The sequence below is a fragment of the Cenococcum geophilum genome (assembly GCF_001692895.1).
Source record: "Cenococcum geophilum 1.58 unplaced genomic scaffold K441scaffold_19, whole genome shotgun sequence".
NCBI lineage: Eukaryota > Fungi > Ascomycota > Dothideomycetes > Gloniales > Gloniaceae > Cenococcum > Cenococcum geophilum.
In genome coordinates this window covers 2,119,693-2,147,456 of record NW_027137577.1, presented here as the reverse complement: position 1 = coordinate 2,147,456, position 27,764 = coordinate 2,119,693, and the positions used below count along the sequence as shown (strand labels likewise).

The 27,764-nt window shown below is 43.6% G+C and overlaps 7 protein-coding genes across 7 annotated transcripts; 4 read left to right on the top strand and 3 right to left on the bottom strand.

Annotated features, from left to right (window-relative positions):
• Nucleotides 1–67: 67 nt before the first annotated feature.
• Nucleotides 68–1,761, top strand: K441DRAFT_659435 (uncharacterized protein). Its single transcript, XM_067648534.1, has 4 exons — nt 68–680; nt 754–888; nt 957–1,258; nt 1,332–1,761. The coding sequence occupies exons 1-4, from the start codon at nt 248–250 to the stop codon at nt 1,473–1,475; spliced, it is 1,014 nt and encodes a 337-aa protein (XP_067504480.1). The 5' UTR covers nt 68–247; the 3' UTR covers nt 1,476–1,761.
• Nucleotides 1,762–4,122: 2,361 nt separating this feature from the next.
• K441DRAFT_92815 (uncharacterized protein) lies at nt 4,123–5,537 on the bottom strand. The gene is made up of 2 exons (XM_067654547.1): nt 4,266–5,537; nt 4,123–4,218 (listed from the first exon to the last, which is right to left on the bottom strand). The coding sequence occupies exon 1, from the start codon at nt 5,393–5,395 to the stop codon at nt 4,346–4,348; it is 1,050 nt and encodes a 349-aa protein (XP_067504479.1). The 5' UTR covers nt 5,396–5,537; the 3' UTR covers nt 4,123–4,218; nt 4,266–4,345.
• A 158-nt stretch (nt 5,538–5,695) lies between these two features.
• On the bottom strand, nt 5,696–7,399 carry K441DRAFT_659433 (uncharacterized protein). Its single transcript, XM_067648533.1, has 2 exons — nt 6,204–7,399; nt 5,696–6,143 (listed from the first exon to the last, which is right to left on the bottom strand). The coding sequence occupies exons 1-2, from the start codon at nt 7,345–7,347 to the stop codon at nt 5,902–5,904; spliced, it is 1,386 nt and encodes a 461-aa protein (XP_067504478.1). The 5' UTR covers nt 7,348–7,399; the 3' UTR covers nt 5,696–5,901.
• A 1,124-nt stretch (nt 7,400–8,523) lies between these two features.
• K441DRAFT_92684 (uncharacterized protein) lies at nt 8,524–9,729 on the top strand. Its single transcript, XM_067654546.1, has 5 exons — nt 8,524–8,840; nt 8,898–9,105; nt 9,160–9,342; nt 9,395–9,565; nt 9,634–9,729. Exons 1-4 carry the CDS (start codon nt 8,802–8,804, stop codon nt 9,550–9,552), a joined length of 588 nt encoding a protein of 195 aa, XP_067504477.1. The 5' UTR covers nt 8,524–8,801; the 3' UTR covers nt 9,553–9,565; nt 9,634–9,729.
• K441DRAFT_696198 (uncharacterized protein) lies at nt 9,522–10,471 on the top strand (the record flags this gene model as incomplete). Its single annotated transcript, XM_067652865.1, has 3 exons — nt 9,522–9,565; nt 9,715–10,318; nt 10,415–10,471. The coding sequence occupies 3 exons, from the start codon at nt 9,522–9,524 to the stop codon at nt 10,469–10,471; spliced, it is 705 nt and encodes a 234-aa protein (XP_067504476.1).
• Nucleotides 10,472–11,894: 1,423 nt separating this feature from the next.
• K441DRAFT_474577 (ankyrin) lies at nt 11,895–12,521 on the top strand (the record flags this gene model as incomplete). The annotated part of the gene is made up of 1 exon (XM_067641873.1): nt 11,895–12,521. A coding segment is annotated over one exon (627 nt), but the record flags the coding sequence as incomplete, so codon positions are not given.
• A 2,139-nt stretch (nt 12,522–14,660) lies between these two features.
• On the bottom strand, nt 14,661–17,575 carry K441DRAFT_705408 (SDA1-domain-containing protein). The gene is made up of 4 exons (XM_067653595.1): nt 17,488–17,575; nt 17,401–17,436; nt 17,065–17,352; nt 14,661–17,001 (listed from the first exon to the last, which is right to left on the bottom strand). Exons 1-4 carry the CDS (start codon nt 17,532–17,534, stop codon nt 15,126–15,128), a joined length of 2,247 nt encoding a protein of 748 aa, XP_067504474.1. The 5' UTR covers nt 17,535–17,575; the 3' UTR covers nt 14,661–15,125.
• Between the last annotated feature and the right edge of the window lie 10,189 nt (nt 17,576–27,764).

The window sequence follows — 27,764 nt, the reverse complement described above, 5'->3', positions numbered from 1 at the left end:
TCAGGTGTTTTCGGCCTTTCCCCGGATTGCGGGGTTGGGAATTCGATATCTCAAAACCCATTTCTCACTACAATTACTTGTAACGCGCCAACCCACGCGCAAGCTTATGATAGCAATTGCGCTTGGCCAGCATACACCACTGCTCCGCTCACCACTGCTGCCATTTACGGCTCCACCCTAAGCTTACTAATTAATCCAATTGCGCGTAGTCTATGCGCTATCGCGGCCAACTACAGCTCTCCTCCACATGAGATTAAAGTTACAAATCCTGAAGCACCTCAACCAACCACTGCAGCACAGGCCTCCACGATCCCTCCGCCCGCTTCGCCGCCGACCCTTCGTCACCAATTCGCCCAAAGTGTCCTCAAAACCCACTCAGGCACAGTCAGAAATGGCCGACGCCGAGAAAACCATCCAGCGGAACCCCCACCCCGATTTCGGCAAAGTCGAGGCCTCACGTCCAGATTTTGACACACAAAATGCATGGAAGTTTACCAAGACGAAGCAACCTAGCTGGAAGCCTGGTGACGGGCCTAATGACGGCGGGGAGTGCCTTACGAAGGAGCACAGAGAGATTGACCCATACGCTGAGGGGCGGCCCGCAGTAAATAATTATAAGCTCCTGATTTCGGCAATTATACCAAGGCCAGTGGGTTTTATAAGCACGCGGTCGAAGGATGGTGAGTAACGGGGGTCGATTGGTCTTATCGAGCGGCATTGGAGATTGCTCAAGACCACTGACAAGCTGAATAGGCTCAAGCACGAATCTCTCGCCCTTCAGCTACTTCCAAGTTATAAACCACGACCCACCGCTCTTCATAATGGGCTTCGCAGGCGGCTTCGACCGCGCGAAAGACAGTCTACGGAATCTGTCCGAGACAGGCGAATGTACTGCTCCCCCTCACTGTCTCCTTCGAACTGCACTCATCCTCACGCTCTAACACCGCTGGTTGAAGGTTGCATAAACATCATCTCGGAGCACTTCATCGAAGCCGCAAACGCAACCTCTGTCAACGCGCCCTACGGTATCTCCGAATGGGCCCTCACAGGACTGCATTCAGCGCCCTGCACCACTGTCAAGGCGTCTCGCGTCAAAGAGTCGATATTTAGCATTGAAGGGAAGCTGGTGGAAACGAAGGAGTTTGAGAGCCGTGCAACGCCGGGTAAGAAGACGGGTGTGCTGGCGATTATCGAGGGCGTGAGGTTTTGGGCAAGGGAGGATGCGATTAATGAGGAGGGAAACCTGATAGATCCAGGGGTAAATATATCCATCCCAGGATCCCCGAGTNCATGCTGTAATATGAAGGAATAGCTGACATTCGACTAAAAAGGTTCTCCGGCCAATGGCTCGTCTCGGAGGCATCACCTTCGGACGCGTCCTTGACGGCTTCGAGCTCCCACGGCCGGACTATGAGCAGATGATGACATCTGAAGAGGCGCAGAAGTTGGCTAAGCCGAAGGTTGACGGGCAATAGAGCGATTTACTAAATCAAGAGCAAATAAGATTTAAGCGGTAGACATAGAACGGCTCGTATATTCATAGAGCTGAATAGGATATTAAAGCAAGAACAAAACACATTAGAAACAACGTCGCTTACGGGCTTTTGACGGTTTGCTACACAAGTTTTGTTTGTGTTTTCACATTCGAAGTTTAGATGTTGAAACCCTTCGCAAGCCCATAAGCAACCTTGTACATAATTACTTGGAAAAGACAAATGACGGAAATTAGACAATAAGCAAAGGCATGAACTAAACGATTCCTAATCCATAACCCTAATTCCCGAGCCAGAACTAAAGGAGTGTACTGTAGCAAATAGGACAGCAAATAAAACGAATGCTATCTAGGTATGAAACTGAATTCACATCTTTTTCAAGAAAAGGTTTCTCAAACCATCCTATAAACCAACAACCACGCAACACGTCGCATCCGACGAAAGTGCCCAGACTCAACCTGGAACAGCTTCAGGAACTCAAAGCACGCAAACCGAAGCCGCTCAACACTCCACCGTAAACCTAGAAAAATGAACTCGAACTATCTGACTGTTTTCACAGTCCTAGCCAAGTGAACCAAGTAGGTTATATAACCTTAGGTTGACTCCAAGCCACGAGCGCTCGCCACGTCAGCAGAACGAACAAGTCAAGTTATACTCATGACCACTTAAGCCAACCCCAAGTCATCTATTCGAGCTAGCACCAGCCTAGCTGCTCCTGCTCTTCTTGCCTCCTTCCCACCGCTCCTGCGGCTTCTTCCTTTTCTTTCCATAATCGAAAGCTTGGTGCTGTCCTCGATCATCGCTCTAACCCTTTCTATCGATTCGATCGCAACGCCCTCAGCTTCCTGCACTACGTCCAGCAGCGCGTTCAGCACCTCGCACGATTCCTCGTCGGAGGCGTGAACTACAAGGCCTGTAGAGGCCCCGCGGAGGGGAAGACTGAGGTAGTGGTAGCGGAGTTGGACCAGCGCGGCGGACGCTGCGTCGTTGTGTTTGGTGGCGGTAGTGAGTGGGTCTCCGAAGCCAGGATATGGCAAGGGCGGGTGCGTTAGAGTAGGCAGAGTTGTGGGCGTGCCCGTTGAGGGAGAAGCGGGAGATGTGCGTCGCATGGTGGTGGAGGTATCAACAGCGCTGGTTTTGGCGCAATGGGCTATAACTTTTGAGATTTCCTCCGACATTAGCTTCCTCGCTATAATGGCGTCGACATCCAGGGGATATGCTTCGGCAAGTCTGAAAAATACTTCGCTCAAGATTTCGGTCTGGGATCTTTCATGCGCCTCAGGGCATAATGCATCGATAGGCGTAGAAGGCTCCCGGGAGGCGTCAGTTGCTCTATGCTTGGGAGTGGCAGATCTGCTTCTGGCGTTATGCTTCCACCAAGCTCCTCCACTGACAAAGGATCCTTTTGACGCTGTACTGAAGACTTGGTTTTGAGGTTACTGCCAGCTGCGTTGGCGTTACTAGCTGTAGGCTGTGGAGTGTTATTCGATGAGAAGGTTGGAGTAGCCTTGATTCGCGGACTAGACTTGCAGTCCCGTCCGATAGGTAAGTCCGTCCGGGATGCGCGATTGACTATTTTTGCATAAGTTGGAGAAGAGGCCTTTGGAGGGGTCTCAGAGTATTGTCTGCGCACCTCAGACAAGAATTCCAGGCGCCAGCGTTCGTAGGATTGTATGAGTTCAGCGCACCTGGCTGCTGGCATAATTGCATTTTCCATCTGTGATGAAAGGGTATGACTAACTTCGCCAGTAGGCCCAGAGTTGTTTTGTGAATGGGGGTCCGTTTGGGGGGACGTCGCAGTACACGGAGAAAATTGGCCCCCTCACTCGTGAAAGTGGCGTCAGTTCTTCCGGCACTTAGAGTCGTTGTCCTCAACTTTTGTGTAGTGAGGCATGCCCTAGCGTCTGTGTGATGATGTCGTTGAAACCACTCTAACTCTCATAATATCCCTAGCGACTCAAGACATTATTTATATTAGATAAATAGCGTACTTCAACTAGGTCGCGATTCTCTCTCTCAAGCGTGGAAACGTAAGCGTCCAAACCTTCTTTAACATGAGGTTGCGGTAACGGGTGCCTTCGGAAGATGTCTTCAAATATTGGAGGTACCCTATGAGAAAAACCGTCTCTGGAAGGTGGTGCATCCCAAGAGCGAGCGGGGTCTTGGAAATACGGATCGTAAGGTCGTGACGCAGCAGTAGCAGGCACAGGGTCACGGGTTGACTCTACGGTCATCTTAGGGGGCTCGGCCGGGTAATGCACCGGGGACTCCAAAGCACCCCCAGGCAAAACGAATTCGCCGAAGGATAGAGGGCGCGGTACACACTCATAGGAGGAGCCACGCGCACGCTCAGGTTTTCGGGAGCTGCGGATATGCGCCGCATGCTGTAAATTTGGGGCTAGAGTTCGGGACGAGAGAAAAGGTTCGTCGTCTTCGAGTTTCATTTCTTGCATGAACGGTTGGTCGTGGTCCGATAAGTCCTGAGTCTTCCATCCCTTCAGTAGTTTCGTGAATGTGTTCGCTGTATTCAGGTTCGTCCACGTCACCGGTGTTATGGCAGGGGTAAGACGATTCGACGAAGCCAGGCATCACCCTTGCTGGGTCGGCGGCATATGTGCGGTATCTGTTGTGTGGGTATCGCGGGGTGTAGGCCTTGAGGAAGGAAATCGAGGGCTGGACCCCGCAAAGTGGTGCAAAATACATATATATATATATATATACCAATCTGAGAGTGTCAGGAGAGACCAGAGTACGCCCGAATGATCCACTTACGCTTCACTTCAAGTCTCGGTTGGTTTTTTCTCGTGTTTCCTCAACGATTCGCATACTTTCCCGCTGCCCAAGGCCCATCATTAACGAAAGTTTGTTGCGTCACCAGAACTCAGAAACACCTCAAGGCATACCACCTCTTCCGCGTCATCTTCCGGATTGACAACTCTATCAATCCTTCCTTCGTCCCATGCAAATCCATACCATAGCAAGATACCCACATCTCTTGCCAGAATCACCGAGTTCATCATTCCAATGGAGTTGGTGCCTGCCAGGTCCGGGATACACATTTGTAGCTCCTCCCAGAAAAGTTTTCTCAATACCTCAGCACCATCATAATAAGTGAATTTCCATTGCCTCCCAGAGTGTTCCAGCCAGCCAAGAATGAACTCGAGGCCGTATAGGCATGTCCCGAAAGGCAACCACTCAGCTTCTGCCCAATCTACAAGGCCATTCAGTTGTCCAGTGTGCGGGTCCACAATAATGTTTGAGGGGATGGCATCCCCATGATTCAGTACCACAGGGAGCTGGTCCAGGAGCGGCAGCGCCGTGACGGCTTGTTGAGCTCGTGAGCGAAGGAATGCAGACGGCAACTTCTTGGTAAGCTGTCGGAGTTTTGAGTTGAGGTTTGCGCCAACTTTGCCATTGCATTCCCGTCTCTTACTGTTCTTGACGTCGCTAGGCCACGCACGGGCGACGAACGCCGCGAAGTCTTTTGTCAACCTGACCTGTTTCTCCCACTCCACTCCATCCAAGTCTTTTCTGTGATGAAACCAACACTTGTACTGAACGCCTGGGATGATGTCGAGCTCGTAAACCCTCAGGCCGGCTGGCAGCCGCGGAATCTGGAGTTCCAAAACTCTCGGAGCATAAGACCGATACACGTCTTTTACGGCATCCGTCACGTCCAAGTCCAACGCATACTGCTGAGGGCGGAACTGTATAATACGATCCTCTCTATCTACGCCGTCTTTGGCGCTGGCATGAGCTGTATAACTACAGTATCCTTGTGGCTCTACTGGGCGAATGAAATAACTAGGATACGCACATCTCGCAGCCTCACTGCAAGCTAGCCAATCGCTCTCACAATATCCATGCCGCTTAAAGAACGATAAAATCGAATGTTGGGACATTGCTCACCTAGTCTGTAGGGAAATAGATCGTGATCCTGAACAAACTAAGGTGGAGAAATGAAGGTAGCGGCATTTTGTAACAGTCCTTTTGTGCCATGGTCCACACGCAGCGAGTGATGGAGGGAGGGGATGAGATGTGGTTCGTCGGACTCGATACCACGCTGAGTGTGCCACTTGCGCTTAGGGCTAGCGTGTATCCCTTCCAAAAGTAAAATGGGTCTTACCGTTATCGACAAGAGTTGGCCAATGGAATCAATGGGATAGAACGGATGAGCACGTGCTGTCATGAACAAGAAGAAGTGGCAGCAACAGGAAAGTGATGAATATTAATAGAGCCGATAGAGGACAAAGGAGTGCGTCTGTAAGCTTCGATCCTTTAGCCATGAATGCTGCGGCCAAGTCTCCAACGACGCCAATCAACACAGTCTACATATATACACAACTGCCGTACCATTCCTATCCATTCTAGGGAACCGTACAGCCCGTCTCAAACACTAACTATATTGCTACAATTCCTTCTTCAAGAAGTGCTCTGGCGCATGACTAGTCTCATAATCAACGTGCACATAGGCCCTCTCCACATTTGGCAAGCTCTCGAGTTTTGTCTGTAGTTCCTCTGCTACGTCGTGGGTAGCGCGCAGGGACTCATCTGGGCTCATGACAATATCGACTTCAACTATGAGACGTGGCCCGCTGTGGTACGCACGAACGGTATCGATTTGGCGGACGAATGGGGAATGGGTCATAGCTGTTATTGCATTAGCGACAGATACGGGAGCAATGTAGGGTCCATAATAAGACAACTTACAAATATAAGTGATGAGTTGCAGCATATGTGTATCAGCAGTGACGCCAATCAACAGCTGGAACTCGGAGTACGCAGTCCGTAGCCACAGGAAAATGATTAAGAATGAGAGTATGATGGCGCCCATAGGATCAATCCACCACCTAAGCTTACTGCCTCCTATGGATGTGAGGACACCGAAGCCATTAATGAGCAGGTCATTCCTGTGGTCCTCCCATAAAATCCGGATCTGCGAGTACATGTTCCGCAGCGCCCAGCAGTAGAGGAACAGTCCTAATTTCGTGCAGAAAGCCACTGCGACCGCAATGACGGAGGGCAGGTGGAATTTCTTCGTTTCCTCTACGGAACCGATCACTAGTTCGCGAATCGATTCCACTATAATTATCGCGGAGACGGCGCACATTAGGAAACAGAAGAAAATATTTCCAGCTGTCTCGATACGTGCTTTGCCAGAAGGGAATTTACGCGCATCCACGCGCTTGACGGCGCGGTTGCACAGTATGAGGGTAACGTTCGACAGCGGGTCAAACAGGGCGTCGGCCATGGTCGTGAACAGAGACAGCGAGCCTGAGGATGCAGCGCCATAGAGCTGCAGTCCGGCAAGCAAGACATTGGCGATGAAACTGCCCTGTACCGCGATTTGAAACTTCAAATGGCTGGCGCCCTGCTCCTCCTTTGCTTGTCTCCGGTGATCGTCTACAGGCTTCAGCAATCTCTCGATGTTCTCATTCTGGGCCTCATAGAACCCTTGTATCTTCCTCGCCTTGGATGCGTTCTTGTTGGTGGTAAGCGGGCCGCATCCATCACGCTTTCGTGACGTATTAGCCCTAATTAGATCAATCTCTTTCGCGGACTTTATGCAGCTGGCTAGCTGGTAAGGGTCGTTGTCCTCGGTATAATGTGGCAGTGTCTGACCCTCAATGTCGCTCTCTCTATGTGCGACATGGCGGGATATAGGATCGTGATCCTCCTTGGCCGGGGTGGTGGGTTCAATTGCAGTGCTCGTGGCGTTCTTCGTACGGACAGGATCGGACGAAGTCGGGTGGTGGACGGATTCGGGGCGCGGGCTTTCTGATCGGTAGGGATGGGGGTGGAATGGGTTAGGGCGCATTGAAATGGCATGACGGAGATCAGGTTCCGAGTTCATGGTGACTGATTCTTGAACTCAAGCCTTGTGAAGCGGAGAAAGGATGAGAAAGGCACCTGGTTGAGATGCCGAGGTTCCAAGATTACGGAGCAAGAATAAATTTCCCCTTCCTATTTTGGAAAAGCGTGGTTTTGGTGCCAAGACCTTACCCAAATATACTACCTGGTAATGTCCGTCCCTGTGTCGCGGAAAACCCACCGTACCGGAAAATATAAGGGGTACTTTGACCTTAAGCAACTATAACTCTGCGCACACGTTATACTTCACTATAATTATATATAAGTCGTATGCTATAGCTACTTTGCAATATTCGAGACCCTTTATATCTATAAATTACGCTCGCATTATCGCCTTCGCGCCTTATTCGCAGAGAGCCTCCTTTTAGGGCGTAATAATGTCCCTTTACTACGGTACCACTATTAAGCTCTTACCACTTATAAAACTTATAATAGGGTCTTATCCGAGCCTAAGAACTTCGTTACGATATTAGGAAGTTATTATTAGCCTTGTGTCTACTATGGTACGCAAATTCATATAAGGTTGCTACGCGGGTTAGTACCTCTAATTAAAGCGATCACCAATTCCGGCTAGTGCAAAACGACCCCATACATTCCACGTGACATCCAGGAAGTAATTTACTTACGTCAATCAAGCAAGTCTAAGCCTGTGGCTGTGCGGGGTCTTAGTAAGTTGGCAGCCTTGCGATCTAACTTAACCTTAGCCATGCGTCTGGTCAACCAACTCAACTCTCTGAAAACGGCTACAGAATTCGCCACCTCACAAGGGTGTGGTCGGAGCGGGTCGGCCACCCTCCCTGCTAGTGGGGGCAAGGCGCATATTGAATGAGAACAAGCCTAAATGATGCCTTGAGGAGACCTGCCCATGACTTAACAGAGTGCCTGATGCCGGAGGTGTGCAGAGGTCGTAGTGGCTGAGCTGCCAAGTAGCATGTCGGGGTGACGTGGTGCGGCTGCCAGTCGCACCGCCTCAGCCAAGCGAGTAAGTTGAAAGCAACAACCATTCAATTTAAACTAAACATTCCGCTCTCTAGCCTTACTTATCTTTATTGCCTCCTCTTAAAGATCAACACTCTCACTATTTTCAAAAAAGCTAATAACTCTAGCGGTGTCGCTACACGTACTACTACAAATTTTGTAGAGACTGGATTACTCAGGCCGTTCTACCCCTTGCTTGTCATAGCTAATGCATCTACACCCGAGGACCCATGGCTGCTAGCACGCAATCGCTATATAGAAGACTTGGACAAAGAGGAGCAGGAAATATTCGAAACCGCTTCTCTAGAGAATCTCCTCTACAGTGCTAGTGCAGCACAGAAAGATCATAAGGAACAGAGTAAAAGTCGGGCGATATCAAGAAAGCTAGAGCCACTTATCAACGCCATAAGTCAGTTCGGCGAGGCACTTGACATATACTCCAATACATATACAATTACGATGGCTCCGATATGGGGTAGTATCAGAGTATTAATACATGTGAAGTAACCCCAGTCGCTTTTACATAACCATTGTACTAATTTACGCCAACATTAGATTGCCAAAGAATACCAGAAATGTTTCAAAAATCTCATCAATATGTTCACCCGAATTGGCAACAACCTTCCAAGGTGCCGAATCTACCAAGCACTGTTCCCTAGTCATGGCCGACTGCTGCAAGCAATATCAATAGTATATCTAGATATTATACACTTTTGTGTAGATGCAAAGACGATTTTTCGAAAACTCAAACACTCGATGCCCCGTAAGGCCTCCACGCTTAATTTTAGATTCCCAAATTAACTAAATATTTTAATAGGCGCCTTATTAAAGTTCACGTGGAAAAATTTTAATGACGAGTTTCGCGAGAAGATCCTCACCAAGTTTCGCGATAACTTAACAAACATGGAGAAGGAAGTCATGATATCACATATAATTAAGAGTTCACGTAATCGGGTCCTCATGCACACTAATAAAGAGAAAAGGGAGAAGCGGAGAAAAAGTAAGTTTTTAATAGCCCAATAATAACTGTTTATTTCTGATCCCTCCAGCAGTTAAACGGAGAAATCTACTCCTATCAAATCTATCGTCTCTCGCCTATGTAGATAAACATATGAAAGAGCGCAAAAGACGCCATCCTGGAACAGGCACGTGGCTCACTAGAACCAACAAATTCCAAAAATGGATAAGTGGAGGCTCGGACTGTCTTTAGTGTTACGGGATCCGTAAGAATGCCCGCATCCGCTCTTCTATGCGATTACTTAGTACAAGACTTAGTCTAACAATTTTCTAGCCGGGTCGGGAAAGACCATTCTAGCATAAATATCCCCTAAACTTTGCAAATCATACTAGAAACTAAAGAGTGTTAACATAGATCCTCTCTTATAGACACACTCTCCAAGGATTCTAGCAGGGAAGACGTCACTATCCAGGAATTCACCAGCCAGGACGTGATAGAAAAGGACATTACTACTCAGGATACTGGAATCGTGTACCATTACTGTGACTTCTCTGATCCCAGATCCTTGGAGGCACGAAATATCCTTTGCGCAATCGTCAGGCAGCTACTTGAGGGGATAAACATATCAGGCGACTTGGAGCAACACGTGGATCCATTATACGGGCCAGGTGTCAGAGCCGTAACAGATAATATATTATCGGCTATTATTTTCCGCGTAATCAAGCACTTCTCTAAAGTATATCTCTTCATTAACGGCCTCGACAAATATAGAAGCGAGGTGCAGACCATAATCTTATCCATTGTATATCAACTATCTCAGTCCAGGCAACCAACCGTAAAGATATTTATATCAAGTCGCGATAATCACATCATCTCGGCTTCATTAAAGAAATTCTCTCACCTCCAAGTTTCAGCGGAAAAAATTTCAGACAATATCGCTCATTTCATAGAGGAGACGATGAACTTTAACATAAGTTCTGGAGCATTAAAGATTCAAGATCCCTCTCTTCAATATAAGGTAATAACTACACTTACAAGCCAAGCTCACGGGATGTCCGTTGCCCCTTGCATATCACTCTTTAGTTAACCTTACATAACTAACTTATTTTATTAGGTTCCTTTAGGTTTATTTCCAACTTGCCAACCTTTACAAGACGGACTCCGATTCTAGTATCAGACAAACACTTCAAAACCTTCCCAAAGGAATAACAGAAACATACGCAAGGGTAGTAAAAAAGATTAAACAAAATCCTGCGAGGGTAAACCGAGCTCAACAGATTTTTAAATGGATTACTTCTGCTAAACGTCCTCTGCTCATAACAGAATTAGCGGAAGCCATCGCCTTTAACCGATCTAATAAAACCTAGGACTCAACGAAAATCCCAGATACTTCGCGCTTAATTCAAAATTGCGGAAACCTCGTGGTTCTTAATAATGATGGAACCGCCCGCTTTGCCCATCATACTGTTCAGCAGTTTTTAATTAGGCTGCCACCGGGAGGCTCAACCCCTGGGTTACACTTCCGCCCCCAAAAAGCCGATATTGGAGCTAGAGAGATCTGCATCACGTACCTGCTATTCTCAGACTTTAAAACCCAAATCACTATACCAGGGCCTAAAATTCCCCAACAAGCAAGCCAACTTCCTACCCCAACTGGGATTATAGCCAGTGTCACATCTAGATTAAGCGTCTAGAATGCTGTATCTAGCATACTCAAACTTTGGGAATCTCTACATCGTCGGGGTATAGAACAAAAGTCGCTAGCTCTTAACCTTGCACGGTTCGCCGAGTTAAAGAGGCCACCACCCCCAGATATGAGCAGAAAATACCAATTTTTAACCTACGCGGTTAAAAATTGGTTAAAGCATACGTCAACGATAACTAAGGATGATATTCCGTGGAAGAAGTTTAGATTCCTAGCTATGGATAAACAAACTTCATTTGATATCCGACCCTAGGGCAATCCGAGTGCATCAAACCGCCTACCACACATTGGACTCTTCCGCTGGGCCATTAATGCGGGGCACGTCGGCCTCTTGAAGGTCTTATTGCAATTACCAACTCTTAATCTTCATGCATATTGCCGTCAACTTTCGGATGAGGGCTACTCCATTACAACCCATGCAGCACTTCATGGTTACTCAGATATAATCAATTTTCTACTAAATCACAATTGTATTGATCCAATGGATGGCAAACCCCTTCTTGAGTCGGCGAGCGCTGGAAATGATTCTGCGGTGCGACTTCTCCTGGAGCTTAGACTTTGTAATAATGCGAAGGCGGATACATTGCACATCGCAACAAAGTCCTGGAACTCGGCGGTAATATGTGCACTGCTAAAGAAAGGACCTCCACTTAATTTGCAAGATAGATGGGGTAAACTGGTATTAAAAGAAGCCGCAACAAGGTATTCTGAAGACATTCTAATAATGCTACTTGGCAAAGCAGCAAAAGTTAAGATCGCCATAACCAATATTAAAACAATTTGGGACAGTGATGTGCTTTGTGAAGCCACAAGGCGGGGTATAGGTAGGGTCATCAAGCTACTGCTCGAAACTGGCAAAGTCAATATCAACTTAAAGGATGGATCCGGACGAACACCGCTATCATTAGTAGCAGAAAAAGGATACAAAACAATTGTTAAGCTGCTGCTCAAAACTAGCAAAGTTGACGTCAACTTCAAAGATAATAATAAATTCTCTAGGCCTGGACGGACGCCACTATCATGGGCAGCAGAGGGAGGGCACAAGGCGGTCGTTAAACTGCTGCTTAAAACTAGTAAGGTCGACGTTAATTCAAAGGATAATAAGCTCCATAGGACCGGACGGACGCCACTATCGTTTGCAGCAGAGAAAGGGCACAAAGCAGTTGTTAAACTGCTGCTTAAGACTAGCAAAGTCGATATTAACTCTAGGGATCGTTCTAGGTACAGACAGACGCCGCTATCATTTACAGCAGAGGAAGGGCACGAGGCGGTCGTTAAGCTGCTTCTTAAAACTAGTAAAGTCGACATCAATTTAAAGGATCATTCTAGGTACAGACGGACGCCGCTATCGTTTGCGGCAGAAAAAGGACATAAGGCAGTTATTAAGCTGCTGCTCAAAACTAGTAAGGTCGACGTTAACTTAAAAGATAATAATGGGTCAAATGGGTTAGGACGAACGCCGCTATCGTTAGCAGCAGAAAAGGGGCATAAGGTGGTTATAAAGCTGCTACTTGAGACTGGCAAGGTTAACGTTAACTTAAAAGATAATAAAGGGTTAGCTAGACCTAGACGGACGCCGCTATCGTAGGCAGTAGAGAAAGGGCATGAGGCGGTTATTAAGCTGCTACTTAAGACTGGCAAGGTTGACGTTAACTTAAAAGATAATAATGGGATAGCTAGGCCTAGACGGGCGCCGGTATCGTAGTCAGCAGAGAAAGGGCATTTTGGACAGACACCGCTATCGTGGGCGGCAGAGAAAGGGCACAAGGCGGTTATTAAGCTGCTGCTCAAGACTAGCAAGGTTGACGTCAACTTAAAGGATAATTAGTACGGACGGACGCCGCTAGGGTAGGCGGCAGATAAAGGGCACGAGGCGGTCATCAAGCTACTGCGGTCACACGTTAACCTCTCTTAATAAACTATGTCTTGACTTAACCTCCTCCCCCCCACCCACTATCTACTATTATCCTCTTCTTATATACTCCTAGGGTGGCACGCTATAAATCTAAAGTGGTGATGTATTGTGGCAAATAACATAAGAGGCGGGTACACTAGCAGGGAGGGTGGCCGACCCGCTCCGACCATACCCTTGTAAGGTGGCGAATTCCGTAGGTGTCTTTATAGAGTTTAAGTTAGCAGTTAGAAGTTAAATCAGGGCTCACAGCTCGGCGTGGTCCGAACTTCAAATTTAACCCTGGACCACGCTTAGCTTTGGACCACGCTCAGCCTACGCATATGCAATGCATATGCAATTTAAATAAAATAGAAAATGCACAGTTGTTAATCTTAAATTGCAAATATCCTAGCGTATATGCCCTATATGCCTGGCATATGCAGGGCATATGCAGACACTTTTAATATAATATTTAAAAATTTTAAAAAAGATTATAGCTATATATGCCTAGTATATGTTAGGCATATGCCTAGCATATACAATCTATTAACTTATACTGCCCTCTAAGGTATTCCCTTTATATTTTATATAAGGTAAGCTACGCTATAGTATCTACCTAAGTATATACTACGCATATGTTTAGTATATGCTTAGCATATACACTACTAATATATTATATATACTTACTAAAAGCTATTTAACTACTTTAATATTTATTTTAATAGAATTTAAAGTATTTAATAAATAAAAGGTTATATGCTAGGCATATGCGGGGTATATACAATAATAAAATTAGTAAACTATGTTATTAAAACATCCTATATATAATGTATAGCCTTAGCATATATAGAGCATATGCGGGGTATATGCAATAATAAAATTAGTAAACTATATTATTAAAATATCCTATATATAATGTATAGCCTTAGCATATACAGAGCATATGCTTACTCTATATACTTTACCTATTATATCTTTATATTAAAGAAATCTTACTCCCTATATACTACCCTCTAAAGTATTGCCTTTGTGTTCTATATAAGTAGGCTATACTATACTAAGTATATATAGCATGTGCTAAGCATATGCTAAGAATATACAAAGTATATGCTACGTATATGCTTAGCAAATACTTACTAATAAGCCATTGCAATATGTTCTTATAGGTATATATATGCTTAGCATATGCATTGTATATCCAGTGCATACGGTCGCTAAGGTAAATTGTGGCTACTAATGCGCGTTCTGTATAGGTAAAAGTTGAGTACCGCCGACCTTTTGCCGGCGCTCCATCGGCGACCACGCTCAACTTTCGCCGACCCCCATCGGCGACCACGTTCAACTTTCTCCGGACCACGCTCAGCTGTACCCCGGTTAAATCACAAGGCTATAAGGCTGAGGGTGGCGCTCTTGCCAAGACTTTACACAGCCACAGGTGTGGCAGCTACTCTAAGTAAATTACGCTGTAATGATTAGGTAACTATTTGCACTAACCAGGATTAAAAATCGCTTTGGCTAGAGGTACTAACCGGGGTAGCGACCCTATATAACTTTGCGCGCTATAGTAGATATAAGGCTAATAATGACTTTCTACTATCGTAATAAGGCTCTAAGGCTTAGATATAACCCTTATATATATATCATAAGTAGTAAGAGCTTAATAGTAGTGCTATAGTAAAGGGATGTTAGTACGCTATAAAAGAAGGCTCTCTGCGAATTAGGTAAGGAGGCGATAATACAAACGTAATTTATAAAGTAGGAAGGGTCTTAAATGTTATAAAGTAGCTATAGTATATAATATATATATAATTATAGTGAAGCATAACGTGTACGCAGAGTTATAGTCGTTTGAAGTTAAAGTACCCCTCATATTTTCCGGTACGGTGGGTTTTCTGCAACGCAGAGACGGACGTTAAATTTTTGATAGAATCTATTCACTTAATCGCTTGTAATGTCCTTTGTACACCTTCTACCCTTTTTTAAGCCTAAAATACCTTACTATGGCCTTGTAGCGAGGGCGCAGGCCGTGGTAATAAAGGCTTTAGGTACCCCCTAAAAGTAATTACTTAAATTACTAGGATTAGCGGCAGGCATATTGGTAACCTAATAAATGGTAGTAAGCTGACTGACATCTGTGGCTGCTGGCGATTTTCGATCCAGTACGATTCGCAAACCTATCTCGAGCTACTGCTGGTATCCGGCTTCGTAATAGCCACACCACCTAACCTATCTATTCCCCCTCCGGCCTCCTCTCTTTTGGCGATCAATATGGCCTCGAAGCGCTTTTCTCGTGTCTACCAAACTTCTCTTCTGCTTCCCCTTGGCCTTCCCTAAAGTCATGAGGAAGTTCTTCTGCCGTGATTTTTCCTTGTTAGTCGTGCTCTTGCCTTGCGCCATCTTCTTCTCTTTCCGCTTAGCGGTCGTGCTTTGGTGATGTGTTTCCCGGTCCCCTTTGGCCATTGTGATCTTCTCTTCTTTAGTCTTCTTCGCAGAGAGAGAGGCGGGCGCCTCAATCTCAGCGGCGGTTAGAGGATCATCTGCATGACGGGCTTCTAGAGCCTGGCGGCGTTTGGCGGATGGCATGGATTTTGTGATCGATGCGGCAAGGCGGAGCTCTTGGAGCTTGGCGAGGTCAGCGGGAGTGAGGATGCGGGTGGTGGCTAGTTTTGATGTCCCCTTCGCTTCGCCCGCTGTGGCTGTCTCTTTCTCTATTGGCGGGCGTTCTAATGCAGCTTCGTGCTCAACCCTTGCCTTCTTTGAGGGTGGTTTGTCATCTTCATCATCACTAATCTCAATATCCTGTCCGTCGCTTTGGACATCGATCCAGCCCCCAGAATCGTCGCTGTCGTCTTCCTCGACTTCCCAATTTCTCCAGTCTTCCGCTTCGCCCCCTTCTTCCACTCCTTCGTCGCTAGCTACATCAGCTGGCAAACCCATTTCCTCCCGTTTCTTCCTCCTTTCCTCCTCTTTCCACTTTTCAAGCAGTTCGATGCCTTCAATCTCACCTATGGCTTCCTCACCATATCTCCTTTCAGTAATCTCGCTAGTCCTTAGCCCAATCGTGGCATCTTTACCCCTGTCTCGCTTCTTAAGTAGTTCAGCGCCAACCTCACGATAGAGACTCAGCAACCCCTTTGCGGCCATCATGACACCCTTGTCTTTGCTCTTCCTATACATAACCAAGTCCTGTAATAAGGTATCATTCATTGCTAGCGGCTGACGCGCGCAAATTTCGCGAATTGCATTCAGGCCTGCAGACGCGACTTCTGAAGCCGCTGCTTCTGAGACGAACTCGTTTGCAATTTTTTGGATTAGAGGTTCTAAGACGTCGGGAGGAACGAGAGAGTGTGTTGATTGCGCTAATGATGCCAGAAATGAAGTTACGGACGGTTGGCGAGGGGTCAGGTACTTTAGGAAGTAAGAGTAGAGGGAGATGACGGTGAGCTTGTGCAAGCCAACGAGACGAGAGACAAGTTGTAGAACAAGTAGTTTTTGCTCGAGGTTGAGCTTCGACTTGCTATTCTGTAGATGCTTCGAAAATAGAGTTTCAGCAAATCCTTGTGGATCGTGCAGAAGGTGCAAAGCGGAGAAATTGAGTGGATGCGGCTGATTTTTCTTGCGCTCTTTCTTCTTAACAGTAGCAGCAGCTTTCTTGAACTCTTTCTCCTTCTTTCGAGTTTTCTTGTTTATGCCCGCTTGATGTCGTAGTTTACTCATATCAATAGCCTCGTCCTCATCGCTGCTTTCTCCCGCTGCCTCTTCCCGCTCCTTATCGCCGCCAAGGAAAAATCTCACGCCTCCTGTAATCACCTTCTCATTCTCTGCCAAGCTGGCTTCCTTCATGATCTCTACCGCCTTAGAATCCGTCCATATCTGCCGTTTCCATAGCTCGCGAGTGATTTTCACCGCCCAGATGCCTTTTGGCGACGTACGGTCTGAAGTGAGAAGATTGTAGAGGACAGTTTGAATTGTACGGTTCAGACGGTGGTTCATCGTTTTTGCATTTGAAGAACGGAGATCGGAGAGTATTTTCTGGAACAGAAGAGCGCGGAGAGACTTGCTGAGGGTGGAGACCAGAATAGGAAAGAGTGTGTTTAGGAGACTATATAGTTTCAATATAAGCGTTCACACGTTAATTATTACGACAGCTCGTAGGAAATCTTACGTTGATGAGTCTATAACCTCCTTGTTTCGCAATAACACTAAGCTCCCAACAATCTTGTCGCGGAGTTCCATTTCCAGCTCTTCATGATGCAGGGCCAGTATTTGAATGAGGTCATTTGGAAAGCTCGCTGTAATTGCAGGGTAGCACTCAGCAACGTGCGAAACAAAGTCGATCAAGTCTCGAAGCGACACAATGCCATTGTCATCAGTCGCACCTGGCGCTTGCATGAAAAGCTCTCGTAGAGTCTCATATTGATTATACTGGTTCTGGAAATCGTCTTTGTACGAACTTCGGTCTGGTCAGCCCAGGTAGCAGATTTGTGAGTAGGGAACTTACGCTGGATCGCGGCGGATTTTGTATTGTAGACTGGGCCTGATTACGTGTTAATAGGAATATTTTGGGATGGGGGAGCTGAAACCTTACAGGTCTGCATCAACTTTTTCGAGTGCGCCCACTTTGCGCTTCCCCATGGTGTCCTAGAATCGGATTCTATTAAGGCGTTGAAATTAACTTGTGGAGGGAAAAGGTTGAAGCGGACGGCAAAAAGGTTGTCGGTTGATGAAGCGGTGAAGCCCCGGGAAATTGTCCCCCGAGGCCCGGTTTATTTAATAATAATTCATTGCTTAACGTCCGATTCGGATCCCTATTGGGCCCACGCGGACTACTCCTTATGTACATGTGGGAGAAAACTCTATTTGAGAAAACCCCGTGATCCATCTCCCCGCCTTTGGGACTCAGGCGCCTGCGAGTCACCTGTGGTGCTCCTACTACCTTACTTTTTAACCTCCTTAGGAACCACTGCTGCCGTAACAAGCCTACGGACGCGCTAGTATTGCAAACTTTACTCTACTACTGTAGAGTCATTAGGGGGCGCCCATTGCTCCCCCCCCCAGCCTTTATTACTATTTCCTTTATAACCTAAAACTAGTTTAGTATATTTTAGCTAATAAGCTACTAGGTAACTACCTTAAGGCCTTTTTATATTAAGAGCAGTATATTATAGTTCTTTATGCTAGCTACTAAGAGTATTACTTCTTAGTTAGTATATAAGGGGTATAATAGTATTATATGTTTTAGTGTCTATTTTAGCTAGCTATATTTGCATCTTAGGCTACCTACTAGAATACCTACCTAGTAGAGCTAGTCTTTTAGTCCTATTATTACTATTATATTTTCTACCTTTATTAGGCCTTCTTAGAGCCCTAAAATATTTACCCCCTATAGCGTTAACTATGCTACGGCTTAGGTTCCTTTTACCTTAGTTAGCCTCTATACCTTTAACTCCTATACACCTTTTTAGTATTAGTTTAAGCAGTATTATATTATAGTAGATAGTTTTTTAGCATTCTTTTATGCTCTACTTTAGCTCCTTTTTCTTTCTTACTATTATTTTTACTAGCCTCTTATACGTTTCCCTTCCTTTTTTATATAGGCCTAGGCCCTAAAGTAGTACTATTCGTCTTCTACTTTCTTTACCTATTTCTCTAATATATCTTCCCTACTTTAGGGTTATTAGTTTATTCTCCTATAGGGCGCCCTAGGGTCCCTCTATAGTTTATTTAGGCGTATCTTAATATACTTTATAATATTAAAGTTATATTTATTTTACGCCTTTTATATTACAGCGGCTTTAATATATAGTTATTGGGGGGGAATATTAGCTTCCTTCTTAAGCAATGCTATAGCCGTTTACTTATATCCGCCTATTATACTTTAAAGGTAGGCTATTTAGACCTTTTAAAGTAGTTTAAGGAGTAACTTAGGGGGGCCTTTTTTAGATTCTCTAATAGCCTAAATACTAGACCTATACGTTATAGTTAGCCGGACAACTACTATATATAGTAGGCGTAACCTCTAAAAGCATAGACCCTATATAAAATTAATAATCCTAGATAATGTAATATACTATACTTAGCCCTTATAGGCCGCTTATACTATATATACGCTCTACTAAAGCTTACTATCTACCTATACTCCTAATACCCTTAAGCCCTAAACTAGTTAACCCCTAAAGCCTTAGATATAAATTATATACTAAAGATTTATAGATTAGTTATATTTTTTTTATAAAATAGATTAGCTAGTATTTCTCCGGTAAGAATTAGACTTTATATTATCTTGCCTATTCTATATAGGTATTATAAGCTTTCTCTAGTATTCTATAATTCTTTACAGCTGTTAGCCCGCATATAATTAGGTTTATATTATTAATAAAGCCTATTCTCTAGGCCGCCCCCTTTTTAAAAAAGTTAAATAGGTTGCTTATAAAGAAAAGGAAGAGTATAGGCGAGAGGGGTAATCCTTATAGTATTCCTGTTATAACTATAATAGGGGGGCTCTAGTATTTATTAAAGACTAATAATATTTCTTTCTAACCTATAAACCCTTAAATAAATTATATAATCTATTCTAGAAAGCCTTTTACCCTAAGGATATATAGGAGACGCTTATAGGGTACGTTATTATAGGCGCCACTAATATTTAGGCTAAGCATTAATACTATAAAGTCCCTTTATATCGCCTATGCGGATTTAATAGTAGTAGTAAGTAGCATAAGTGCTAATAGTGTTAAGCGGTTCTTTCTTACCCCTATTTAGCTCTATAGTAGTAAGGCGTATTCTTTAACTATATTTACTATATGGTCCGCTATTACCTTTTCTAAGATCTTACTAAGGGTGTTTTTTAAGGCAATAGGGCGGTAGCTTCCTAGGATTAAGTAATCTACTTTACCTTCTTTTTATAGAATAACCGTTGTTATAGATCTTCTAAGTTATAGGTAGTAGCCTATAGTAAAGTATACTCTAGCTATATCTATAAGCTAGGGTGCTATAAGTGGTTTATAGGTCTTTAGGGCCTTATTTAGAATCCTATTTAGTCCTAGTATTATATTATTTAAAAGGCGGCTAATAGTTCTAGCCATTTCCTCTATTATTATATCGCTGTTAACCCATAGGCGAGTTACTGGTATTTTACTTATAATATTACTAAGGTCTACTAGAGCTAGTTAGGGGAAGAACCTTTCTATAAGGATCTTTACCTTCTTATTATTATTATTAGTGGCCTATAATTCCCCTACTCTTTATAGGGGTAGTAGGTATAAATCTTTTACTAGTTACCCTACCTTTTTCTTTACCTATTTTGCTATAGCCTATAGGCCCTTATTATAGGGGAGGCTTAAGTTAAAAGTATACTTATTTATAAATTGTCTCTAGTTATTCCTTACTTTTTTTAGGGTATTCTTTAACTGGTTTCTTATATCTTTATATTATCTCTTATCTTTAGGGTTATAGCTACTTAAGTATTTCTTTCTTACTTATTATTAGCTAGCTATAAGAACCGCGTATTATATAGACTATATATATCGCGTATAGGGGCCCAGTCTTAAAACTAGGCAGTATTCTTTTAACCTATTTTTAATTGCTACCTAGATCCTTTTTAGTCTTTAGTTAATTTCCTTAGGGGTAGCTAATAAGCCTTATTTATTTAGTATTAGGTGGATTTGTTCTAGGTCTTAAAGTTGTTATTTAACTATATTAAGGAAGCTATTTACCTTAAGCATCCTTATTATATATTTTTTGCTATTTAGTTACGCCTTAATATCTAAATCTAGCTGTATCTAGATGGGGATATAGTCTAAAGTAAGTGCCTATTCTTCTTTAGGGTTATACCTTTTAAGTCTCTAATATAGGCCTTTATCTATAAATATAAGGTTAATTATACTTTTAGCGGATCCTTATTACTATATAATTGCTCTAGGGGGGGTAGCTAGCTTAAGGCCCTAGGTGTCTATAGCTTTTAGTAGGCACTCTACCTATTGTTTAGCAGTGACGTAGATACCCCCCTACTATAGGTAGTAGAGGTTTATATTTTCTAATAAAATAAACTTTATGCCTTTAGTTTTAAGTAACCTTATTACTAATATAATGTTCTCTATTTATAGGACCCCTTTAACCCTAAGGTTATATATATTAATAATTTATACTAGTCCTTTATATATCTAAATTGTTATAACTATAATATCTAGATTAACTGCCTACTATAACTATAAGGATAGGCTAATAGTCTTACTAATTATAAAGCACACGCGTATGGCTGCTTTTAGTTTATATAGGAGCTAGAATCCTTAGGGGCAGTATATTAATTATATATAGGTATTATAGTACGGCTCTTATATAGTAAGGATATAGTATTTCTTTAGGTCTAGACTATTTAGTAAGGGCCTTATAAGACGGTGGTTTGTGTTACTATAGTTATACTATATAATAGATAGGTGGCGGACCCCCGGTAAGGGTCCTTTACCTCTTTATTATTTCTTGCTTTTTCTATTTCTACTTTCTCTAGGATATTTAGAACTTCTATCTCTTATATCTATACCCTAGTTACTACTTATTTTATATAGAGCTTTCTATTTCTATATCTTATATTCCTACTAGCGCTTTTATATCTAAATCTATTATTATCTCTGGTTCTTCCCCTATTCTTACTAGTTAGCTATATATTCTTTAAGAGTTAGCTATAAATATTTTATTTACCACGTTAAGTCTAATTCTTAATTATCCTAGTTAAAGCCGCCTTTAAAAATATATCCTTACCCTACCCCAATATGCGAGGAGCTCTTGCTGCACATAGCCTAAAAAGACTGAAACTAACTAAAAAGAACCCTAAAAAACACCTAGAGAATCCCCCTAAGATGCATACATCGTAGGGGAGGTATATATCGATTGACGGTAGCTTATACTCGCGCGCAACCGCCAGATCTACGCCTAATAACGGCCCTCTATAATAAAGACGGGCGAATACTACACTATAAAGCGGAAACACCTCTATTAAGAAGGCATCTAATAAAATATAAATCCTATTAGATGCGTCTAGTATCTAGAATTGTAGGGGAGTAACTATTAGCTATAACGAACTAATATAGCTAGTAGAATGGCTCCGCTAGTCTAGTGAACCTTAGGCGCCCCTTTAGCAAACCCTTAATTAAATCCTCTAACGGCTAAGCAAAATTAAAAATAAATAAAAACCCCCCTTATTGGCGAACCGCACCTAGGCCGCCGTAGCCGCGCTTTTATAGTATAGGGAACCTACCCCCCTTAAGATAATAACCGGGTATATAATTATAATATAACTAAATATAGAAAAAGCAGAGGGGCTTAGGGGATAATTAGAAACAGAAGTCCTTATAAAGATTCGCAAAGAGGTCTATAATATAGTTGTAGTCCAACACCTTAGGAGCGGAGATATTAGAGTTACCCTAAAGGACTAATAGGTAAAGGAACGAGCTATAAAGGTAGAGGACAGGCTAGAAGAACGTATTGGCATAAAAGTGCTTTATAAAGACTACTTAGTTAAAGTCTTAGCGGTTTCTATAAGCCTTAGGTATAACGGCGCTAGGGCACCGCCCCTACGACGTCTACATACAGCCTAATTAGGGGCTCGCTTAGAGACTTGGCTCGTGTATATAGACCTAGCCCTTCCTTAACCTTCTTCTGCTCCTTAGCTTAGTATCTTCGTAATATAGCATTCTATAAGCTTCGGTTCAGAGGCATTTATACAAGCCGTAATATTATACTAAGCTTACCCACCTAGGGGGGACTTTATTCGTTTTAAAGCTCCCTCTTTACCTCGCCTGGGAAGGCCTAGATAATCTCCCACCCCTATCCTACGTGTTCTTACGGAGAACACACGTTGAACACCCCTAGCTGCGCGTTATTAACGCGTTAAGTCGCTATCATTAATACTAGGAGCCGGTATTTAAGCAGCTAGAAGGTCTCCTATGGATAAGGATAACTACCTAGGAAGGCAATAATATCTTACCCCTCTAATCTTTTCGACTAATACGGAGTTATACGAGCTATAGAGACAACCCTGGTTAAGACTTAGTCTAGTACTACAGAGAACGATATAGTAATCCTATTACTAAGCCCAGCACTAATCCTATAGTGACAGCTAAGATAAGCTAACTTATAACCCGCGCCGTGCTATTAGGCGGTAGGTGCATATTGTCCGCGAAGTCCTCTAATATGCATTAAGTTTGGGCCAACGGCCAAGACGAGCTAACTTATGACCCGCGCCGTGCCATTGGGTGGTAGGTGCATATTATCCGCGGAGTCCTCTAAAACAAATCCTACCCATTATCCTCTAGCTACTACGCTGCGATAACCACCCTAATTAATACTAAGCTATACAAGGAGAGACGAAATCAATTAGGAAGGACCTAACACTGGCACCGTACTGCTACCCCAAACCCCCAAACCTAATTACCATCGCGCCAATATGCCTGCGACCCATCAACCGACCAATAGACAAGCTCTACGTTCGACCACTATCGTCACCCGACGCTTGCACCGTACTGCTACCTAAATTAATAAGCTCCGTGCCAATACGCCTATGGAACTACAACCTACTAAAAAGACCTCGCGCTAATATGCCTGCAATTGAACCAGACAACCGTTACGCCTATACACCTGCGACCAGACAAGAAACTCGTGCCGATACACATACAAGCCGACAAGATTCCGTGCCGATTTGCCTACGGAAAATAAACCTATCGCTAGCACCGTACTGCTATTACAATAGACCTTTGCTACTCTACCTGCAGCCAACCAACTTTTACTGCCCTGCTTGTAGTAACAACTATATATAAGGAGGACCTTTGCCCCTTATACGACCCTGCCGCTTACACCGTACTGCTACCTCCAAATAGACAACGGCTGTGCCGATACGCCTACAGTCTAATTAACCAAATAATCGTACCAATACGCCTGCGATCAATTGACAAATAATAGCGCCGATATGCCTACTATCACCTAACGCTTGCACCGTACTGCTACCCTAAACCCCGAACCCGATTACTGTCGTGCCGATACGCCTGCGACCCGAACAGACAACGACTATGCCGCTGCGCCTATAGTCGACCGAACGATCGCGCTAATCTGCCTGCGATCTACCAATCAAATAATCGCGCCGATACGCCCGCGATCTACGAACGAGACAACGATCGTGCTGATATGCCTACGATCTTGATTACCGTCGTGCCGATACACCTACGACCCACAAGATAAGATACCGTGCCGATACGCCTACGGAAGGACAACCCCCTTCGACTAAGACTAAGCTACGCACACTGCGAGGAACGACCGCAGCTGAGACTGAGACTAGTGCTGCGATGAGCGAAGTCGATTAGGACGAACCAGACAATAAATAGCGCCGATACGCCTGCTATTACAATAGACCCCTGCTGCCCTGCCTGCAGCTGACCAACCCTAGCTGCTTAATCAGCGGCTGACCGACCCTTGCTGCTCTACCTGCAGCTGAACGAACAGACCCTTGCTGCTCTGCCTGCAGCTAATCCCGATTCGACCATCGCTGCTCTACCTGCAGCTAACCGACTTCTACTGCCCTGCTTGCAGTAACAATCGTATACAAGGAGGACCTTTGCCCCTTATACGACCCTGCCGCTTACACCGTACTGCTACCCCCAAATAGACAACGGCTGTGCCGATACGCCTACAGTCTAATTGACCAAATGATCGTGCCAATACGCCTGCGATCAATTAACCAACGATAGCGCCGATACGCCTACTATCTACTATCTGACGCTAGCACCGTACTGCCACTAGACCTCTACTGCCTCGCCTACAGCTAAACTAATACCTTACTGCCTCGCCTGTAGCACTATAATCGACTTCTGCTACTCTGCCTGCAGCACTACAAACGACTTTTACTACTTCGCCTACAGTATCAACTGTATATAAGGGAGAGCTTTGCTCCCTAAAATACGACCCCATTGCTGGCATTGTACTGCCACCTAAACGACCTGTCGCTGGCACTATACTACTACCGAACGGATAAGAGCTTATGCCGATATGCATGCGAGCTACAACTCCCTAACCCTCCCACCCTTATTAAAACTTTTTCACCTACCTTTTTATAAGAGGGGGATTAGGGGGGCTTTTTTTATGGCTTGGGGCGCGCTATAATAAAAGGGGGGATAGTAGAGCTAGGAGGTACCGGAGTTCTAGAGGAGGAACAACGACCAACGGAGGGCTCCTAGCGATATACCTCTCGCAGCAGCAGGAGCTGCAGGACGGCTGCCTACCCTACGTCAACTAGGTATAGCGATATACCCCTTACAGGAGCTGTATGACGGCTGACTGCCCCACGTTAACTAGGTATAGCGATATACCTCGCAGCAGCAGGAGCTGCAGGACTACTGCAAGTTCTATATCAACCAGCATCGCGATTAAGCGCCAGATACTAGATTTTTTTCTTTTCTTTCTCTTTCTTTTCTACAAGGGGATAAAGCCTAAGGGCAGGCTTTTTTGGAAGGGGGGGGTAATGTGACAGCGCTGGGGCACCGCCCCTGCGATATCTACATGCAGCCCAGTTAGGGGCTCGCTTAGAGACTTGGCTCGTGTATATAGACCTAGCCCTTCCTCAACCTTCTTCTACTCCTTAGCTTAGTATCTTCGTAATACAGCATTCTACAAGCTTTGGTTCAGAGGCATTTATACAAGCCGTAACATTAGGGTAGAAAAGGGACGCTAGGCGGACAATATAGCAACTATATAGAAGATAGTAAAATATATAGAACGCCTTATACTAGGCCTTAAGATTACCCAAATCTAATGGCTTTAATAGGAAAATGTAAATTAAGTAAATAATAAGAATAATAAGAGGATATAAGGGTCGCCAGAGACTTGCTAGGGAGACGCTAGTTAAACGTATAGCTCCCTTATCGTTAGCATATATATACTAGGAATATAAAAACTTCTTATCTAAAAAGGAATAATTATAAATAGCCTTATATATAACGTAAGGCTTTATAACTATAGACTACGCCTAGAACAATGCTACCGCTATATATAATAGGGATATACCTAATCCATATACGCAGCACAGGTGTGCTACGGCTACTGTGTAGGCCCCTATAATATAAGATACTGCTTAAATTAAGACTAAATAAAATGTGTAAACTGCTACCGAAGCATATATAAGGCGTAGGAGAGAGAAGACTGCATTAAATATAGGAGGTAGAAGGTAAGGGCTTAATAGCTGCGGGAATAACTGCACGCTAGGTTATATAAATAGAAATAACAGGCGATAAGCTAGGGGGACGTAGGTGCCTTCCTAGCATTTCCTACCTTTAGTACTAGGGGGCTAGGCTAGCCATCCTAAGCCTTAACGGGCCAGAAGTGGCGCTATATAATATTACTAAACTATATAGGGATATAAGGAAGAGGACGCCTTATAGAAAGACCCCTATAGACAGCTATAGTAAGCTTAAGACTAGGACAATTAAGAATTAGATTTAACGCGGCAAATATAACATTTATAGCTAACCTATAAAGGGTATATAGCTAGCTAGTAAGAATAGGGGAGGAACTAGAGATAATAACAGATTTAGATATAAAAGCGCTAGTAGGAACATAAGATATAGAAATAAAAAGCTCTATATAAAATAAGTAGTAACTAGGGTATAGATATAAGAGATAGAAGTTCTAAATATTTTAGAGAAAGTAGAAATAGAAGAAGTAAAGAATAAAGAAGAGGCAAAGGACCCTTACTAGGGGTCCGCCACCTATCTATTATATAGTATAACTGCGGCAACACAAACTACCATCTTGTAAGGCCTTTACTAGATAGTCTAGACCTAGAGAAACACTATATCCTTACTATATAAGAGCTATACTACAATACCTATATATAATCGATATACTGCCCCTGAGGATTTTAGCTCTTATACGAACCAAAAGCAGCTATATATATATGCTTTATAATTAGCAAGGCTATCAGCCTATTCTTATAGTTATAGTAGGTAGTTAACCTAGATATTATAGTTATAATAATCTAGATATATAGGGGACTGGTATAAATTATTAATATATATAACCCTAGGGTTAAAGGGGTTCTATAAATAGAGAATATTATATTAGTAATAAGCTTACTAGAAACTAAAGGTATAGAGTTTATCCTACTAGGAGATATAAACCTCTACTACTTATAGTAGGGGGGTATCTATATCGCTGTTAATTGATAGGTAAAGTGCCTATTAAGAGCTATAGATACCTAGGGCCTTAAGTTAGCCACCCTCCTAGGAGCAACTATATAGTAATAAGGAACCTCTAGAAGTATAATTGACCTCATATTTATAGATAAAGGCCTATACTAGAGACTCGAAAGGTACAACCCTAAAGAAAAATAGGCACTCGCCTTAGATTATATCCCTATCTAGATATAGCTAGATTTAGATATTAAGGCGTAACTAAGTAGTAAAAGATATATAATAAGGAAGCTTAAGATAAATAGTTTCCTTAATATAGTTAAATAATAACTCTAAGACCTAGAAGAAATCTACCCAATTCTAAATAAGTAGGGCTTATTAGCTACCCCTAAGGAAATTAACTAAAGACTAGAAAGGATTTAGGTAGTAATTAAAAACGGGCTAGAAGAGTACTGCCCGGTCTTAAAACTAGGCCCCTATACGCGATACGCATAGTCTATATAATACGCGGTTCTTATTACCAGCTAATAATAAGTAAGAAGGAAATATATAAGTAGCTATAACCCTAAAGATAAGAGACAATATAAAGATATAAGAAACTAGTTAAAGAATACCCTAAAGAAAGAAGTAAGGAATAACTAGAGATGGTTTATAAACAAGTATACTTCTAACCTAAGCCTCCCCTATAATAAGG

Coding starts and splice junctions, on each gene's coding strand:
- K441DRAFT_659435 (XM_067648534.1), top strand. CDS start 248: ATGAGATTAAAGTTACAAATCCTGAAGCACCTCAACCAACCACTGCAG. Junction 889..956: donor TCTGTCCGAGACAGGCGAAT/GTACTGCTCCCC, acceptor CGCTGGTTGAAG/GTTGCATAAACATCATCTCG. Junction 1,259..1,331: donor GAAACCTGATAGATCCAGGG/GTAAATATATCC, acceptor TCGACTAAAAAG/GTTCTCCGGCCAATGGCTCG.
- K441DRAFT_92815 (XM_067654547.1), bottom strand. CDS start 5,395: ATGTCCCAACATTCGATTTTATCGTTCTTTAAGCGGCATGGATATTGT.
- K441DRAFT_659433 (XM_067648533.1), bottom strand. CDS start 7,347: ATGAACTCGGAACCTGATCTCCGTCATGCCATTTCAATGCGCCCTAAC. Junction 6,144..6,203: donor GCAACTCATCACTTATATTT/GTAAGTTGTCTT, acceptor ATGCAATAACAG/CTATGACCCATTCCCCATTC.
- K441DRAFT_92684 (XM_067654546.1), top strand. CDS start 8,802: ATGGCTCCGATATGGGGTAGTATCAGAGTATTAATACAT. Junction 8,841..8,897: donor GTATCAGAGTATTAATACAT/GTGAAGTAACCC, acceptor CGCCAACATTAG/ATTGCCAAAGAATACCAGAA. Junction 9,106..9,159: donor ACTCAAACACTCGATGCCCC/GTAAGGCCTCCA, acceptor ATATTTTAATAG/GCGCCTTATTAAAGTTCACG.
- K441DRAFT_705408 (XM_067653595.1), bottom strand. CDS start 17,534: ATGGGGAAGCGCAAAGTGGGCGCACTCGAAAAAGTTGATGCAGACCT. Junction 17,437..17,487: donor GAAAAAGTTGATGCAGACCT/GTAAGGTTTCAG, acceptor ACACGTAATCAG/GCCCAGTCTACAATACAAAA. Junction 17,002..17,064: donor GAGGTTATAGACTCATCAAC/GTAAGATTTCCT, acceptor GAAACTATATAG/TCTCCTAAACACACTCTTTC.